The following is a 17,081-nucleotide window of genomic DNA, read 5'->3' on the forward strand; positions in this document are numbered from 1 at the left end:
ATAACAAGAATTTACTACTCCATCATTTCAGCATCTTCCTATGTCCTATTCTAGGCTTTGTATATAATAACACATAATTTTACATAGCTGTAATCAAGGTGTAGATATTTTACATTCAGATATGTTAATTAACACAAATTATTTTTTCATTTTACTACTGAGCTGTTATAAAGATCTTTTTTTTAAAAGATTTTATTTATTTGAGGGAGAGAGAGTGTGTGAGTGAGAGAGCAGAAAAAAAGAAAGAGGAGCAGCAGAGGCAGAGGGAGAAGTAGGCTCCCCTCTGAGCAGGGAGCCTGATGCAGTGCTTGGTCCCAGGACCCTGGGATCATGACCTGAGCTGAAAGCAGTTGTTTAATGGGACTGAGCCACCCAGATGGCTCTATAAAGATTATTTTTAAGAGCTCCATTACATCATACATATATAACAAATGGAAACCTGAATGCATAGATGAAATAGAATTCTTATTCTAGAGCTCATAAGACAGCATGTTAATATAATGTCCTCAGATGATAAACATTAGTTAATGATGTTAGGTTCTATTTCCTGCTTTTGAGGAGAGGTGTACAATAACCTTACTCAGTATGAGAATCAATTCAATACTAAGAAGGTATTAGGCACCTATGCTAATGCTCATTTTCTGTTTTCTGCTACATGCACTATTTTCTCAGTTTAATAACTTATTCTAGAATCAATGTGTTGTTTTAAGACTGAAACAAACAAGACTGTGAAACGGATCTTTTCCCTATCTGAAAAGCAGGGTTATACTAATAAGCCTCTGAAATTCCAGCAAGTCTCCAAAGTCCCAAAGATTCCTCCACTTGATCTTAGCCAAAAGGCCTAGAAGTGACCCCAAAAACTTCTCAAGTGGCTACTGGAAATAATTTCAAAATCATGTTCTTTTCATTCTAAAGGGTTATAATTTATCTGAGCATTAAATGATCTAAAGGAAAAAGCCATTCTTTTCTCTATCTATTTTGAACTCAGAATGTAGTTTCTAAAAGTAAATAGAGGTTCTAAGTTTTAAGAATATGTATGAAATTACCTGGGGCACCTGGGTGGCTCAGTGGGTTAAAGCCTCTGCCTTCAGGTCAGGTCATGATCCCAGGGTGCTGGGATCAAGCCCCGCATAGGGCTCTCTGCTCAGCAGGGAGCCTGCTTCCTACTCTCTCTCTGCCTGCTTCTCTGACTACTTGTGATCTCTGTCTGTCAAGTAAATAAATAAAATCTTTAAAAAAAAAAAAAGAATAGGTATGAAATTACCTGAAATTTAGAGGAGGAATGTTTTAATTCAAATAAGACTAAATTCAAACTAACTGGTGATTTATACACCAATTACATTTTGTTTAAAATAAAGTTGCTTTAATTGAAATCTAGTAGCATAGTTTTGTAGGGGTCCAGCATGACAATTTTTCTCAACCTTTTACATTTATAACTTACATTGTCTTTCTGTTCTTTCTGGAAAGGAGTACAGCCCCAAGACTCAAATCCAGCTTTAGGCTAAGAACTAAGTACGTAGTCTTGGCTTTCTTTTGTTTTTTACACAGAGTTCTGATTGTTGCTCCTTCCCACTCAAATATACCCCAGTTTATCTCCACTCTTTAGACTTCTTTTCAAATACTACTTCCTTCAATAATCTCTGTGATCTGTGGAGAAAGGTTAGGTTTCTGCTATCATATATATCTGTATTTTTCTCTTACAGTACTTAACAAGTGTAATTTGCTAAATATATATGTAACAGTTGTCTTAATATTCATCTCCTTTGCTAGAAAGTAAACTCAAAGGGTGTGGGACAGGCAGTGTCTTGTACCCTGGTGCCCATCAGTGTAGCTAATACAAGGAAGCACAAAAAGCATTTATTGAATGAATACATGCATGCATGTGTACAAAGACAATACTTTTAAAATTAAAGTGTTTAACTTCCTTTCGGATTAATTTTCCGATTACTCCACAAACAGTAAGAATTGCTTCAAACTTAAACTTTACTCCAATAAACTATATTAAAACTCTAGCACATAAAATTTGCTTCCTCAAGTTGAATCTAACAATCAGCCTGTGAGATAACCAGGGTAGATATACCTGTTTTAGGGATGAAGAAAAGATTCAAGTGGCTAAACTCACACACCTAATATAAAGAAAGCCTCACCCAGAGTACAATTCTTTAGTCAGTTTTTTCCTACCCACTGGCTATCTTCCATGCAGAACAATGTTTACCCCAAACACGTATTTTCCAAAAATACATTTCAAAGCTCCAAAGAGCTAAATCTTTTATCTCGGGTAATTAGAAATTCTATTTAAGTGCATTTGCGCTTTAATAAAACTTAAGGTTTTAAAAATGTTAACCCACAAGAGTTACTCAGCCTTCAACTTGTGACGTCACAGCCACGGAAGATTTCATTTTACATTTCACTTCTCCCGATTTTTAAATGTCCGCTCATTAAAACGAAAAAAATCAGCTACCACATTTTTTTTTTTCACAACAGCCTACAAAGTAGATTTTACTCTTCGACTTAATGGCAACCGGCGACCTCTCCGTGAAGCCCAAGATTTTTTTTTTCCTGAAACATCACCCTGCCCAAGGGTCTTATACTCCGGCCGTGGATCTCAATTCCAAGTAGTCTGCAAGGCCTACATTTCTGGGAAATAACCATGCTAGAGATGAAGAGGAACACCTTTTTTTACTTACTCTACAAATGCCCTGGAGCAGAGGCAAAGGATTTTATAATCCTCTTCCAGATCTTCAATGAAGAGAAACATTTCGGCCACGCGGCTCCACTTCTCGCAGCACATTTTACCACCTCAGTGCAGGACGTTCTGCGGGAAACGGCACGGGACAGCCCTTCCCGGCCTCTGCTCGGTTCCTGGAGTCTGAGGGGAGGTCTCGCCGGCGCGCCCAGGGGTACGTCAGGGATTAGGAACGGGCCCGGGGTCGCTCGGGCCTGGAGCGGGCAAAGGAGCCGCCACCGGAAGTGGCCCCGGGCGCTCACGGGAAGGGGCGGGGCGAAGGGGGTGTCACACTCAACGCCGTCCGGGCTGCAGCGGCAGTTTGTCTTTTTCTTACCAGGTTGCTCCGCGGGGAAACCCGTCGCTGAAATTTCTCCTTTTCCGTCGGTCGCTGAGCCACCGAAGAGCTCCCGTCGTTGTTCGAGGGTGAGGGCGAGCCGCTTCTGCCCCTCCCGCCCGAGGTGTGTCGGTCCTCATCTTGGCTTCCTGGTGCTCGTCCCCTCCGGGCGCACGGCTCCGCGTCAATCGCGCGGGGCTCGGAGCGGCCAAGGCCGCACGTCTAGTCTCGGTGGGGCAGCCCGGGAGTCCCTGGCGAGGGGGGTGGGCTGGGCTTCCCGCGGCACTCGGTGTAAGCTCGGGCACCGGAGTGGCGGGGACGGGTGATCCTGCCTGGGTCACAACGAGCCTATTCTCTCCGCCGCGCATCCCCCCTCGCGCTCAAAAACCTCGTTTTGTCTCAACTTGGGCGGCGGGGCGAGGTGTCCGAACCTGGGCAGAGGCCTCTGGGCTTGCCCGGTGACCTCTGTTTCCAGGATCCGAATCGAGCCTCTTGTACTCGGGGGGCCGCAGGAATGAAGTGGTTAAGAAGGCTTCCCGCAGGTGGGGCTTGGAATCCGGGTCTGATGCTCCCTTGCTACCTGTGTGATCCGGCAAGCGACTTAACCCTTGTGAGCCTCCTTGTGATCCTCTGTAGAATCGGAGTGATGAAGAGTCCCTGCTTCCTAGGGCTGCTGGAAGGACGAAATGAAACTGTGTATATCGGCCCTCTCATATGCTATTAATAGCTTCCGTGGGTACCTCGTTTGTGAGCGGCAGACGCCGCGTTGGTCCCTGGGGTTTACCACGGGTAGAACAGGTCTCCGTCCGCCCTCAGGCTGCTGATGCGTAAGAAAAATGCGTGTGCGCTTAAGGATGCCGAAAACTGGACCACCACTGCTAGATTTGAAAAAGGCAGTTCGTGTTCGGTGTGTGGTACTCGTTGAGACTGTCCAGGCAGCTTCCTCGAAGAAGCAAGTTCCAACTTGAAGGTGTTTGGAGCATTTCCGGACTTGGTTGTGCTGTTAATGCCAAAATAGCATTATTTAGCATGTGTAACGACTGAGGTAAAATCCGGATGTTTAAGGCTTAATATTTAAGGTTTAATATTTTGGTCGCATTTACCATGGGATGGAAATAGAGAATTAATTTTCAAATGAAATGTTTATTTCCACAGGAAATGCTTATTTCCACATCCTTACTGCTGTCTTACTTTGATATCCGGGATATGCTCAGTTTAGTGACTCAAGAAAGTAAGAGTGCTGCACAGTTACGGGCACACCGGTAGAGATAGGCCGCATTTGGGGGATGAGGAGAGGTTAAGAAAAAAAGGTAGAATAGTAATTATCACAATGTAAGATTTTAGCTAGAAGTTGAAGGACATTCTGGGTTTAAAAAAAAACAAAACAGAAACAAAACACAAAACCTTGAAAAGTAGTTCATAATAGAAACTAGAGTTTGAAGCTTGAGACTGAAGGATATTGTTTTAAAGATAAAATGATTAGGTTTCCCAGATATATTTATTTAATTTATATTAGAGAAACTACTTTTAGTTTGAAGTGGAATGCTTGCTCACTAGGACTGAATCCTAAACCCCTGTTAAACAATTATTAACAATGCAGGAGAGAAAAGGGAAGTTAATTTTATTTCAGTGAGTATTTAATTTAATTGGCATTTTCAGTGTATCTTCAATGTGGCTTATATACTAAAAGTAAGAAATGGATTTGTTGGCATCCATGGTGCTAAAAGTCCTGATAATGGGTGTTTAAAAATTATTTTATTTTCGTAAAGTTTTCTAGAAAACAAAAAATCCTTTGTTCTGATGTATTATTTTTCGAAGTACTCTTATTTTAAAAATGTATAAGGTCAATTACAGTAAATGTTCCTCATCAGCAATATCAGCATGGTGATATTTTCTTTATATGTGATGCACAGGACTATGTTTAATTGTAGATTTTTTTTTTAATAGGAAATGACCTGGAATTTTGGTAATTAAATTACTATATCTCCCCCAAAACATCTTTTAACAATTATAGTTTTTGATTGGATTAGAATAGATTGGTAAGGAGTCAAATATAGTCTATGGCAAATTGGAGGGAGAGGAGGGCTAGGCGGAAGTAGAGGGAAGACAGAGATTGCAATTTTAACATTTTCAGCCTTTCTGTGAGAGAGAGAGAGAGAGAGAGACAGAGAGGGGAAGAGAGATACTAAAGAAAGTGTAATGAAAACCAGAGTAGGAAGTAGGAGAACCGGGTTTTAATTTTGGCCTTTGTTTCTTCACTGAATTAATTTAGTAACTTTGGGCAAGTCAACTTGGCTTTCTCTTTTTAACTGGTTTTCTGCAAAATTAAGAGGTTGTGTTCATTGAGTTCTAAAGCCATGCTCTCATATCATCAAAAGTAAGTATTTTATCAACTTAGAAGCTTATTATTCAGACTCTTCTGGTAGTTCTTTAGTGGCAAGCTTTAGGGCACAGTCTTGGTCCACATCTTTTGTCAGAGATTTGAGTGAACACAGTTAAGATCTATCTTTATTTAGCTCATATTTGTTAGGTGCTTACTATGTGCCAGGCATATTATTCTAAGTGCTTTACATATGTTTTCTCATATGATTTTGTTTACCAGTGTTTAGAATAGTGTCAAGCACAAATTATTTGCTTAGTAAACATATGTTGAGTAAATGAATTAATAACCCAATGTTTTAAGTCTTGTCTGAGCCATGCCATGCCCTTTCTTATACACTGTATTCTGTCCCTTCTGGCCTAGTCAAGGACTGCTGCCAACAATTACTCCTCTCCTGCGTCATCTATTTCTTACTTTCCCACTGAGGCATTAGAATTGGTGTTAAAGACCATGTTTTCTTTGATCTCAAAACAATAACACACTTGGCCCACATTCCTCTCCAGGTGCTCACCCATTTCTCTGTTCCTTTTTGCATCAGCATTCCTCTAAAGAGTTGTCCATATTTGCTGTTTCCAATTCATTTCTTCTTACTTTTTCATGAATTTACTCCACCTGACTTTCATCCCCACTGTATCAAAATAGTTCTTAATTATCTGGGCTTGTCAGTGTCTCCGTGTTGTAAAACCCAATGGTCCATGATCATTTTTTAGACCTCTCTGCATCATTTGAAACCGCTGATACTCCTTTCTTCTCGGGAACACTTTGTTACTTTGACATGCAGGGTGCCGCTCCTAGGAAGGGGAATGCTGGTTCCTCATTGTTATCTCAACTTCTAAAATGTTGAGTGCCCCAGTGCTCAGTTCTGGGGACTCTTTTTTATTCTATATTTCCTCCCTAGAAGGATCTTTTTTAGTTTCATGGTTTTCATACAATCTTTGTATTCCCAATTCCCAGATATATTTCTCCAAATTTGATCTTCCTGCTAATCTCTATGACCAGCTGCCTATTTAAGGTCTTCATTTGGATGTCTGCTAGAATTTTTACATGTTTAAAACTGCATTTCTGATCTCTCTCCCAATCCCAGACCTGTTCTTCCCGTAACTCCATCTTTTCACAAGCAAGCTAATAATGATGACGATGCTAGCGATACTTATTTAGGGCTTACATAGTGGAAGGTACTCTTTTAAGCTTTTTTAAAAACATATATTCTTGGGGCACCTGGGTGGCTCAGTGGTTGAGGCCTCTGGCTTTGTCTCAGGTCATGGTCTCGGGGTCCTGGGATCGGGCCCCGCGTTGGGCTCCCTGCTCGGCGGGGATCCTGCTCCCCCCACCGCCCAGCCTGCCTCTCTGCCTACTTGTGATCTTTGTCTGTCAAATAAGTAAATAAAATCTAAAATATGTATATATATATATATTTTTTTTCCCTTCACAACAGTCTTACTAGACAAGTACTGTTATTATCCCCACTTTACAGATGGAGAGACTGAGGCAGACTTGATAAGTAACTTGCCTAGGTCATACAGTAAGTAACAGAGTCTCCTGGAGTACAGACCCACATTGCCAAAACACTGTAGTCATCCCAGACTTCTCGCTCTCACTTATATTCTACATCCATTCATCAGCAATTCCTTTGGCTTTATCTTCACAGTATATCCAGAAATTATCATCTCTTACAGACTTTCGCTCTGTCGCCCTTGTCCAAGCCACTTTCATCACTCATTTCAGTTATTGCCTGAACTTCCTATTTGTTTCCTGTGCAGTGTATTCTCAATACGGCAGTCATTTAAAACCCAAGTTAGGCAGTCTCACTCTTCTGGTGTCTTCTTCATCTCACTTACGGTTAAACCAAGCCTTCAGAGTTCTACAGTGCTACTCCTCTCTCCATTTCTGACTGCTCTCCCTATCACTCTTCTTCAGCCTGCTTCCTTGTTGCTTCTCAGACTACACCAGTAGACATCCTTTGTATTTACTTTTATTTTAGCCAGGACTTCTCTTCCAAATACCCACATAGTTTGCTTCCTCATTTCCTCAGGTCTCTGCTCAAATGTACCTTTCGAAGAGTCCTTCCCAGGCTACTGTATGTAACACAGCAACCCTCCGTCCTACCCTCTTGCGTGATATAGACCTCTATTTTCCTCTTACCCTGCTGTTTATTTCTCCATAACACTTATCATCATCTAATATAGTATATGTACCACTATATCCTAATTTTATAGGTCTTAGCAAGTTGAGGTACAAGTGGGTTACTCAATATCATACAACTAGAGTCTGTCATGGGGAGTGACCTGAGTGCTGAAAGGTTATGAAACTAGGGTCTGAGGAGTGGTTGAAAGAATTAAGGATTCTGACCAGAAAATGGGATTTCACAGCTCATCATAGCTTTGATGAAACTTGAGAGTTTGTGTAATGGAAAAGGTTCTATGGTATAGAACTAGGTGCAGTGGGGAAAAGTTACAGTGAGATAAGTATGTGCAAGATCTTTTTAGTAGTTCGATGGATGGTTTTGAAGATGGAATCGACACCTTTTGAGTCTTCTGCTCTGGAAAGAAATCGAATTCGAGGATGACTATTTTGGAGGAGGTTCTTGCGTGCAGCACTGGGCCACTGTTCAGGGACTACTTATGAAGATGTCCCTCTTTGCTGTACTGTGTTTGTTTGATAAGTCAGAGTGTAATTGAGGATAAGAAGTACAGTTCTATTACCAGTTTGAGCGGGGGGGTAGTACTAAAGAAGGTTTTAAAATCGTAGGATACGGGGTGCCTGGGTGGCTCAGTGGGTTAAGCCTCTGTGGCTCGGGTCAGGATCTCAGAGTCCTAGGATCAAGCCCCACATCGGGCTCTCTGCTCGGCAGGGAGCCTGCTTCTCCCTCTCTCTCTGCCTGCTTGTGATCTCTCTCTCTGTCAAATAAATAAATAAAATCTTTAAAAAAAATAAAATCACAAGATGTTATGATCCTGTTAAAGTCAGAAATGAGACTAGATTATTAGGGCCATTGTATTAAGCAGTAAGGGTCAGATCATCAAAATGATTGGTTTTTGGGCCTAGGAAAAGGCCTTTTAACATATTTGAGAGACTGTTGTATATTTTAATTTATTAACAATATTTAAAATCTCTTTTTCTCTTGAGGTATAATTTACCATAACATTGATCATTTAAAAATGTACAACTTCATGGTTTTTAGGGTATGCTCAAGGTTGTACAACCATCATTACAATCTAATTCTGGGCCCTTTTCATTATTCCCAAAGACACCTCTGTTAACATTAATGGCCACTTCCCATTGCCCCGTCCCCCAGCCCCTGGCAACCACTTACCTTCTTGTCTCTATTGATTAGCCTATTCTGGATATTTCATATGAATGGAATCATACAGAACATGGCCTTTAGTGTCTGATTTTTTTAATCTAGTATGTTTTCAAGGTTCATGCCTATTGTAGCATGAACCATTATCTATTTTTATGGCTGAATAATATTCTACTGTAGGGGTGGAGCACATTTTATTGATCCATTCATCAGTTGATGGGCCTTTCACTTTTTTGGCCCTTAGGAGTAGTTTTGCTATCAACATTCATACATGAATTTCTGTGTGAATTTATGTTTTCAGTTTTCTGGGGTACATACCTAAGAGTAGAATTGTCAGGTCATTAGGTAATTCTGTATGGATTTTTGAGGAACTGCAAAACAGATTTCCACCGTGGTTACACATTTTACATTCCCACTAGCAATTTAGGAAGGTTCTAATTTCTCCATATCACTTACTTCCGATTTTTGTGATTCCAGCCATCCCAGTGGGGGAAGCTCTCATTTTAAAAGTAGTAAGTTTCACTGAGTTTATGTTGCCTTCTAAATGTTCAAACCCTGATACATTATAAGGGTTCAAGTCTTTAGATGGATTGATGAGAATACGATGTAATTAAAGCCCACATCATTGTACGGTGACAGACGGTAGCTATATTGTGAGCTCAGCATAACATATAGAGTTGTCAGATCACTATGTTCATTGCCTGAAACAAAAATGGCATTGTGTATCAACTATACTTCAGGGAAAAAAAAAAAAAAAGCCCAGATTGTGGGCTTAATGTGTGTTGTGTTTACCTTCTGTTACCATAGCAGGCGTACAATTTCTCACAAGTAAATGCTGTTGGTTACAAGGAAATTAAATTAGACTAAATCTTCCATCCCTGGAGGACTAAGTCATAGTGTATGCCCTGTTAATAAGTCAGTCAGCAAGACAATCTTGGGATAAAGACAACATATAACTGCTCTCGTATCTGTCTCTCCCTCTCCCTCCATCCCTTTCTTTATTTACTCATTTCCTGTCTCATCTATAAAGGGTTTGAGATGATTTTCTTAAAGATTAGGAAGCATGGAGGAATGACAGAATATCTCCAAGAATATAATCAGAACCAGGGAAGATAGGAATGAAAGAAGGAAATCTTGTGTAGGAAATGATCCTAAGAGCTAATGTAATTATACCATTGAATATCATATTTGACATCAGCTTATCTGGGAAAGTTACTAAGAAGAGACCTGGTCAGTTACACGTTTTACCCTCATACTTTTTTTCCAGAGAAGCAAAGGTTTTTATAGCTCTGAAATTTTTTTCTTTTTTCTTTTTTTTTTTATAGCTCTGAATTTTAATAGAAGTCTCAGGTGGGTTTTTATATAATGGACATAAATGGTGTGTAAAGCTGTCCTCATTAAATCTTTGGTAGTATGAGTATAATTTTTAACTGTGATACACGAGTGTGGGTCTATAATAATTTGTCACACATTTGTGAATGTGTCTTGCTATTTATTTTATGGGAACTCTAGATATTAATGATTATCTTTTTTTAATCATATGTTTCTTCCATTTGTATGCTCTGTTTTCCAGAACACATACACTGAAACTTGGGACAAGAAATTTACTTTATTTTTGGTAAGTTAAGTGACTGGTTTAGAGATAAGTGACATGAAATAATTGTATGGCTATAGTTTCAGTCATGGAACACTTAAGAGAAATTTTAGTGACTAAAAGATAAAAATGACAGTGATAATTTTTTATTATTACATAATGTTAAAAGAATAGAGAATTTTTTTTTTTTGTAAACCTGCTTCTAAAAAACAGTAGCCAAAAATGTATGTCATCATTTCCTAAAGAATTGGGTTACTTTTATTGAGTGAAATATTGATGCTTTCTTTTGTGAAGAACAGTTACCTCAACATAACCTGGTTTAAGATAGAAACATTCAGTATGATCCACTTAAGATGTAAGTCAGATTATTAAGATCAGTCTGAAATTTTATTCTTCATCAGGTTTATTTTTCTTTCTCAATTATAGCTTGTGAGTTATTTCAAAAGCTAAACCTGACATGCTTCATGAGCATGCAAATGAAACCTTATAATTTTCGCATTGAAGTCTGCAATAAAGTTAACCATAGCAATCTGCTCATTTTTGGTATTAAGAAATGACTCTATGTAGTATTTATGTAGACTAAAACATTTAACTTTTCAACTGTGAAAGGAATAACATTGGGTTATTTTTCCCTTCTAGTGGCCAAATTAAAGACCTACCATGACAATGAAGAAAGAGACTGAATTTGTCATTTTCACCTAAAGAAAAATGATAAACAAAAATCAAACCTGTGGCACAGGACAGGATTCTATGCCCTATATGACTTGTCTGATTCACATACTTGAAGAATGGTTTGGTGTGGAACAGTTGGAGGACTATTTGAATTTTGCAAACTATCTCTTGTGGGTTTTTACACCACTAATACTTCTAATACTTCCTTACTTTACTATCTTTCTTCTCTATCTCACTATTATTTTCTTACACATTTATAAGAGGAAAAATGTATTAAAAGAAGCCTACTCTCATAATTTATGGGATGGTGCAAGGAAGACGGTGGCAACTCTCTGGGATGGACATGCGGCGGTTTGGCATGGTAAGCAAGATTACTTTGCTGTCTCTGTGTGGCTATTCATCTGTGTGGCACTGAAACTATATCATCATCCCATTTTATTGATCAGTAGTGAAAAATATAAGGGATATTTACTATTTCGTTTTATCTCTTTGCATGCATTGTGTATCTACATGTCTTTCTTAAAATGAGTGTTTCCAAACACATTAGTTCCTGTTAAACAAAGAACCATACAACAATGTAGGCTCTAACTGTAACCTAAAATATTAAAGTTTATATGTAAGATAACTAAAAGACCAAGAAACTAATTGAAACTGTATAGAAACCTATTTTAAAATACTCAAGTTTATATGTAAGACATCTAAAAGAGTAAGAAACTAATTAAAACTGTATAGAAACCTGCTTTAATTATTTAGTATTTAATTCCATTTTGTTCAAAATAAGTGACTTTCCTAGTGTAGATATTTAAAAAAATGAATATTAACTAATAATATTAAATATAACTTATATACCATAATTTACCCATTTTCTGCTTGAGTCATTTCAGAGGTCATATGTCTCTTGAATAAATGAGATAGCAACAAGTTTCTCTCCAGGATATTCATTCTTTTCTTTATCATTTGAGAGATTTTATTGTTCTATATTTAATGATTGGTGGTTCTGTGGCTACTGTGAAAATTGCCCTCTTGTGGCCTATTATCTCTACCAATTTTTATCTTATTTGTTAGCCATTTTTGCATTAGGACTATAAAAAAATACAGAGAATTCAGTAGGTGTGTAACAAAGATGTACTTTCTATTTCGTTTTGGGCATCAAAGTGGTTTCCCAGAAAGGCACAGAAGCATAGACTTTGAAATAGAAACCAGAGGATATATACCACAGCAATACAAGGCTGCTATTAGCAAAGATCACCAGTGACCTGCTTATTAGGCCACTGTGTCATCATTTTAATACTACATGCAGTCTAAGAAGTCTTTTTTGAGTACTTTTTACACCATCATTGTTGAATGTTTGACGTACAGTCTTTTAAAACTTAGAATAGATTCCATGTATTATCTCCATTTACAGTTTTCCTGTGAGGATGTTGAGGAACAGAGAGATTGTTATTTGCCCAAGACACACTAAAAAGCTGAAGAAGAGTCAGGATACAATCTCAGATATCAAGCTCTAGAGCCTGTGCTGTTATGATCTGTGCCGTGTGGTCAGTTTGTCTCAGGTTGGGGATTCAGGGTCAAAGTAGTGGTATTCAGCAGGTTTGCAAACAGGAGCCCTTTGCCTTTGATATACTGAATTCTGAACATTACTCATTAATACTAATGCTCTTGCCAGTCATTACAACTCTCATTCCCTTTTATGGTTGTTTTATGTGAGACAAGATGGTCACCCATGTCCATCTGCAGAGATTGCATCTTTGTAGGCTGCTCTGGGTTTATTGTCTTTAATACAGTCACATACAGTTCAGTGGCATTGTTTCCAGTACTTGTTGGGAATATATATTCCCCTCCCAAATAGATACCCCCTGTATTTCAGGATTATGTATATCATAAGGAATTTTGAGTTTATTTATATTTCAGGAAACATGATTTAATTTAGGTAACTTCAAGCACTAAGCTTATTTTGAAATAGAATATATAATTTTGAGGTGTTTTTATCTTTGAGATATTTTTAAATATGCATTTATGGCTCAGAGGAAGTAAAATATATAGTTCTTAGCCTGTTTTAAATTTTTTTATGGTAACTTGATATTATATTTTATTGGGATAAATGATACTCTCTTATAAGTGATTTTTCCTTATTCAGCCATTAAAAAATGAAATCCTGCCATTTATAACAACATAGATGTACCTTGAAGGCATTATGCTAAGTGAGATAAGACAGAAAAATCCTGTATCATTTCACTTGTATGTGGCATCTAGAAAAAGAAAAAACCCAACGTCATTGAAAAAAGAGGTCAGACTTAATGGTTATCAGAGGCAGAGGATGGGGAAGGGGGATTGGAGGAGGATGGTCAAAGGTATAAACTTCCAGTTACTAGATAAGTAAGTTCTAGGCATGTAATGTACAACATGACTATAGCTAACGATATACAGTATATACAGTATAACGATACTGTACGATATACAGTAAAGTTTTAAAGAGTAAATTCTAAGAGTTCTTAACACAAGGAGTAAAATATTTTTTTCTTTATTCTTCTTTTATCTATATGAGATGATGAATGATAGCTAAACCTACTGTGGTAATCATTTCACAATATATGTAATTCAAACCATCATTCTGTATGCCTTCAGCTTACACAGTGATACATACCAATTGTTTCTCAATAAAACGGGAAAAGATGGTTTTCTTTGCCCTGTTGTTTAGGGACATATATAAAAGGCATTTGTATGCATATTTGGATTTTGTATTGGTATCAAATCAGTTTTAATTCATGCTTTTTAAGGAATCTTCAAAGGAATTTTTTAACTAATAAAAATGTTGATTGTAAAAAAATGTGGCAAAAGAAATAAGGCAAATGATGATCACCTAAAATTTACTATTGCAGTTGTGTTTTGTTAAAATTCTGGTGTGTTTATAATTTTTCATGTGTTGCCAACTAGTATTTTTCATGTCACTAAGACTTAGTGACTTCTAATGACTATATGGAACTCTATAAATATTACAGTGAATTTAGTCAGTTATCTGTTGAACCATCATTTATTTATAAATTTTTCACTATAAGTATCTTTGTATAAAACTCTATCCAGTGTTTTGTCTTTTGAAGTTGTATTTTATGTCATACTGTACATAATTTAAGTGCCCTGTCACTTTTCAAAAAATTTCTGATTCTTATTTGCTGCATAACATAATGCTTATAGTAAATAAAGAAATATTAATTTGATGTTTCTTAAATACCTACATTTCTACGCAGTTTGCTTGGTGGTAGGTCAATGAAATGCCTACCTTCAAGTTAGCTTTTAAAGTGTTAAAAATTTTGACTTATTTTTCAAAAAACATTATTCCTAGAAAATACGAACATTTTTAAAAGGTGGACTTGTAACATTTAATATTTCCCCTGAGAATTAATTATCAGGAAAAGTCCTCAGTAAGATAGCTAGATGTTTTTGAGAAAAGTAAAAGCTGTATATTTTAGCACAACTGTAAAGGTAATGAGGACTGTAACTTTTACCTTAGGGAAGTAAGGAATATTTCATTTTGGGGCTTTTAGGGTTTTTTTTTGTTTTTTTTTTTTAAGATTTTATTTAGAGAGAGAGCATGAGCTGGGGGGAGGGGCAGGAGAGAGAGAGAGAAGCAGACTCCCCACTGAGCGGGGAGCCTGATGTTGGGATTGATCCCAGAACACTGAGATCATGACCTGAACCTAACTGATTGAGCCACCCAGGTGCTCCTTAGTTGTTTATTTTATCTTATTTTATTTTGTGTTTGTTTTACAAGGGAAATTTGCTTTATTATCTGAAAATAGGTATGTTTACCTAATGCCATCATAACTGGTTAAATTCATTGGCAGTACAAAATTTTTGAAAAATACGGTTTGATTAAGGAGGCTGATCATATGGTTTATTATGTTATATGAGTTAGAGTTTTTTTTTTAAATGGGCCATAATAGCATAAACTCAAAAAATTTTTTTAAAGATTTTATTTATTTATTAGACAGTGTGCTAGAGAGCATGCATGGGGTGGGGGTTGGGGAAAAGGGAGCAGAGGGAGAAGCAGGCTCCCCACTGAGCAGGGAGCCTGATGGGCTTGATCCCAAAACCCTGGGGTCATGCATGACCTCAGCTGAAGGTAGACGCTTAACCGACTGAGCCATCCAGGCATCCCTAAATTCAACTTTCTTTTACTTTATGTTTTATTATTATTTCATAAAGAAATGGATATAATTTATTCACTAAAAGGGCCCTATAAATTAAACGGTATGTAGCAAAGTCTATGGGAAAATTAAATTGAGGTATTAAGAGACATGCCCTCTCTACTTCAGTTGGAAAAGCGTTTCCTTTAACCTCTTCTCTTCTCTTATTGAGTGAGGGACTCCCTGAGCTTAAAACCAGGTTCTCCCCAACTACTGACTGGTGGCCTTGACAAGTTACCTAACTTCTTTTTCCACTTCCCCCTCTCCTTTCTGCCCCCTGCCTTTTGCAACAATCATGATTTTTCTAAACTTTGTTTTTAAAAAAAATTTAGAATTATAGGGAAGTTACAAAAATATATTTTCCTGCATATTTTCACCCAGCTTCCCTTAATGTTAACATCTTATGTAACCATTTCTACAGTTACTGACTTAATAATGGTATAATACCATTAAGTAAACGACAGGTCTTACTTAAATGTTACCAGTTTTCTCATCAGTTTCCTCGTACCAGAGTTCCATGCTGCATTTAGTTGCCATGTCTCCTCCAATTTGTGATGGTTATTTAGTTAGGTGTTTTGTTTTGTTTTGCTTTGTTGTATGCATCTTTCATGACTTTCACAGTTTTGAAGAGGACTGCTCAATTATTTTGTAGACTCTCAATTTAGATCTGATATTTTCTGTAATGAGACTGAAGTTAGGCATATTTACACATACTTGACAAGAATACCACAAAAATGATGATGTGTCCATCTCATTGCATTATATCAGAGGTTCATAATGTTGCTATGTCCTATTACTGGTGTAATGACTTTGATTTTGTGGCTAAGGAGTTGTCTCCAGGTTTCTCCACCATGAAGTTGCTATTTTTTACTTTGTAATTGAAAAATATCTTGGGGGAACCACTTAAAACTATGTAAGTAATCTTTCTCAAACAAGATACTTAATGATTTTGAACCTCATTTTCCTCTTTTATTATTATTTTTTTTTATTTTTTTTAAAGTTTTTTTTTTTTTTTTAAATTTGTCAGAGAGAGTGAGCACAGGCAGAGAGAGAGGCAGGCAGAGGCAGAGGGAGAAGCAGGCTCCCTGCTGAGCAAGGAGCCCGATGTGGGACTCGATCCCAGGACCCTGGGATCATGACCTGAGCCGAAGGCAGCCGCTTAACCAACTGAGCCACCCAGGCGTCCCTCATTTTCCTCTTTTAGAACATGGGTTGTTGTAAGGAGTCAGTGAAATTTCATATAAAGTAGGATTTAGTATAATTTCTATTACATACTTAATGTTTGCTAAATGTTTTATAGAGCATCTTTTTAAAAAAGATTTATTTATTTATTTTAGAGAGCGAGAGCACACGCAAGCAGGGGGAGGGGCAGTGGGAGAGAGAAAGGGAAAGAATCTCAAGCAAACTTCCCGCTGAGTATGGAGCCCAATGTTGGGCTCCAACTCATGACCCTGAGATCATGAGCTGAGCTGAAATCAAGATTTGAAAACTTAACTGGCTGAGCCACCCAGGACCCCAAAGAACATCTTCCTCCAATAATTTGAAAGGCACCAAAGTATATTGTCTGTATCTTGATCATTATTAAGTTCAACTTAACATACCTACCATATTCAGAGTCCCTACTGTTTTCAAGATATTTTTAGGCCATCAAATTTTTTATTGTTATTCCTAGTAAGAAATGCATTTTGCTGCCCAGTACACACACACACACACACACACACACACACACACAGAAAATGTCATGCAAAGTATATGTACTTTCTATGATGATCTATTTTATTTTCTATTGTACTTTCTTTTTAAAAAGAAAAATGCTCATAACTTGCTAAAGTGATTTCATAACTCACTAATAGGTTGCAGTCAGCATTTGCAAATCACAGATGTAGCT

At 37.6% G+C, this 17,081-nt stretch overlaps 2 protein-coding genes across 3 annotated transcripts in view; one reads left to right on the plus strand and one right to left on the minus strand.

The window, feature by feature from the left end:
- The window catches only part of TGS1 (trimethylguanosine synthase 1), a 40,364-nt gene extending 36,583 nt beyond the window's left edge, over positions 1-3,781 (minus strand). Inside the window, exon 1 of the mRNA XM_080802639.1 lies at positions 2,688-3,781. Coding sequence (XP_080658765.1) covers positions 2,688-2,791 — 104 coding nt within the window. The 5' untranslated portion in view covers positions 2,792-3,781. The remainder of the gene's footprint in view (positions 1-2,687) is intronic.
- The window catches only part of TMEM68 (transmembrane protein 68), a 45,538-nt gene continuing 31,541 nt past the window's right edge, over positions 3,085-17,081 (plus strand). Inside the window, exons 1-3 of one of the 2 annotated variants that reach the window (XM_080802640.1) lie at positions 3,085-3,186; positions 10,317-10,361; positions 10,977-11,370. In XM_080802640.1, coding sequence (XP_080658766.1) covers positions 11,046-11,370 — 325 coding nt within the window. In that variant the 5' untranslated portion in view covers positions 3,085-3,186; positions 10,317-10,361; positions 10,977-11,045. Of the gene's footprint in view, positions 3,187-9,326; positions 10,362-10,976; positions 11,371-17,081 lie in introns of those variants that run through there. The other variant, XM_080802641.1, reaches the window with a different exon arrangement.

Source organism: Martes martes (assembly GCF_963455335.1).
Source record: "Martes martes genome assembly, chromosome: 4".
Classification (NCBI taxonomy): Eukaryota; Metazoa; Chordata; class Mammalia; order Carnivora; family Mustelidae; genus Martes; species Martes martes.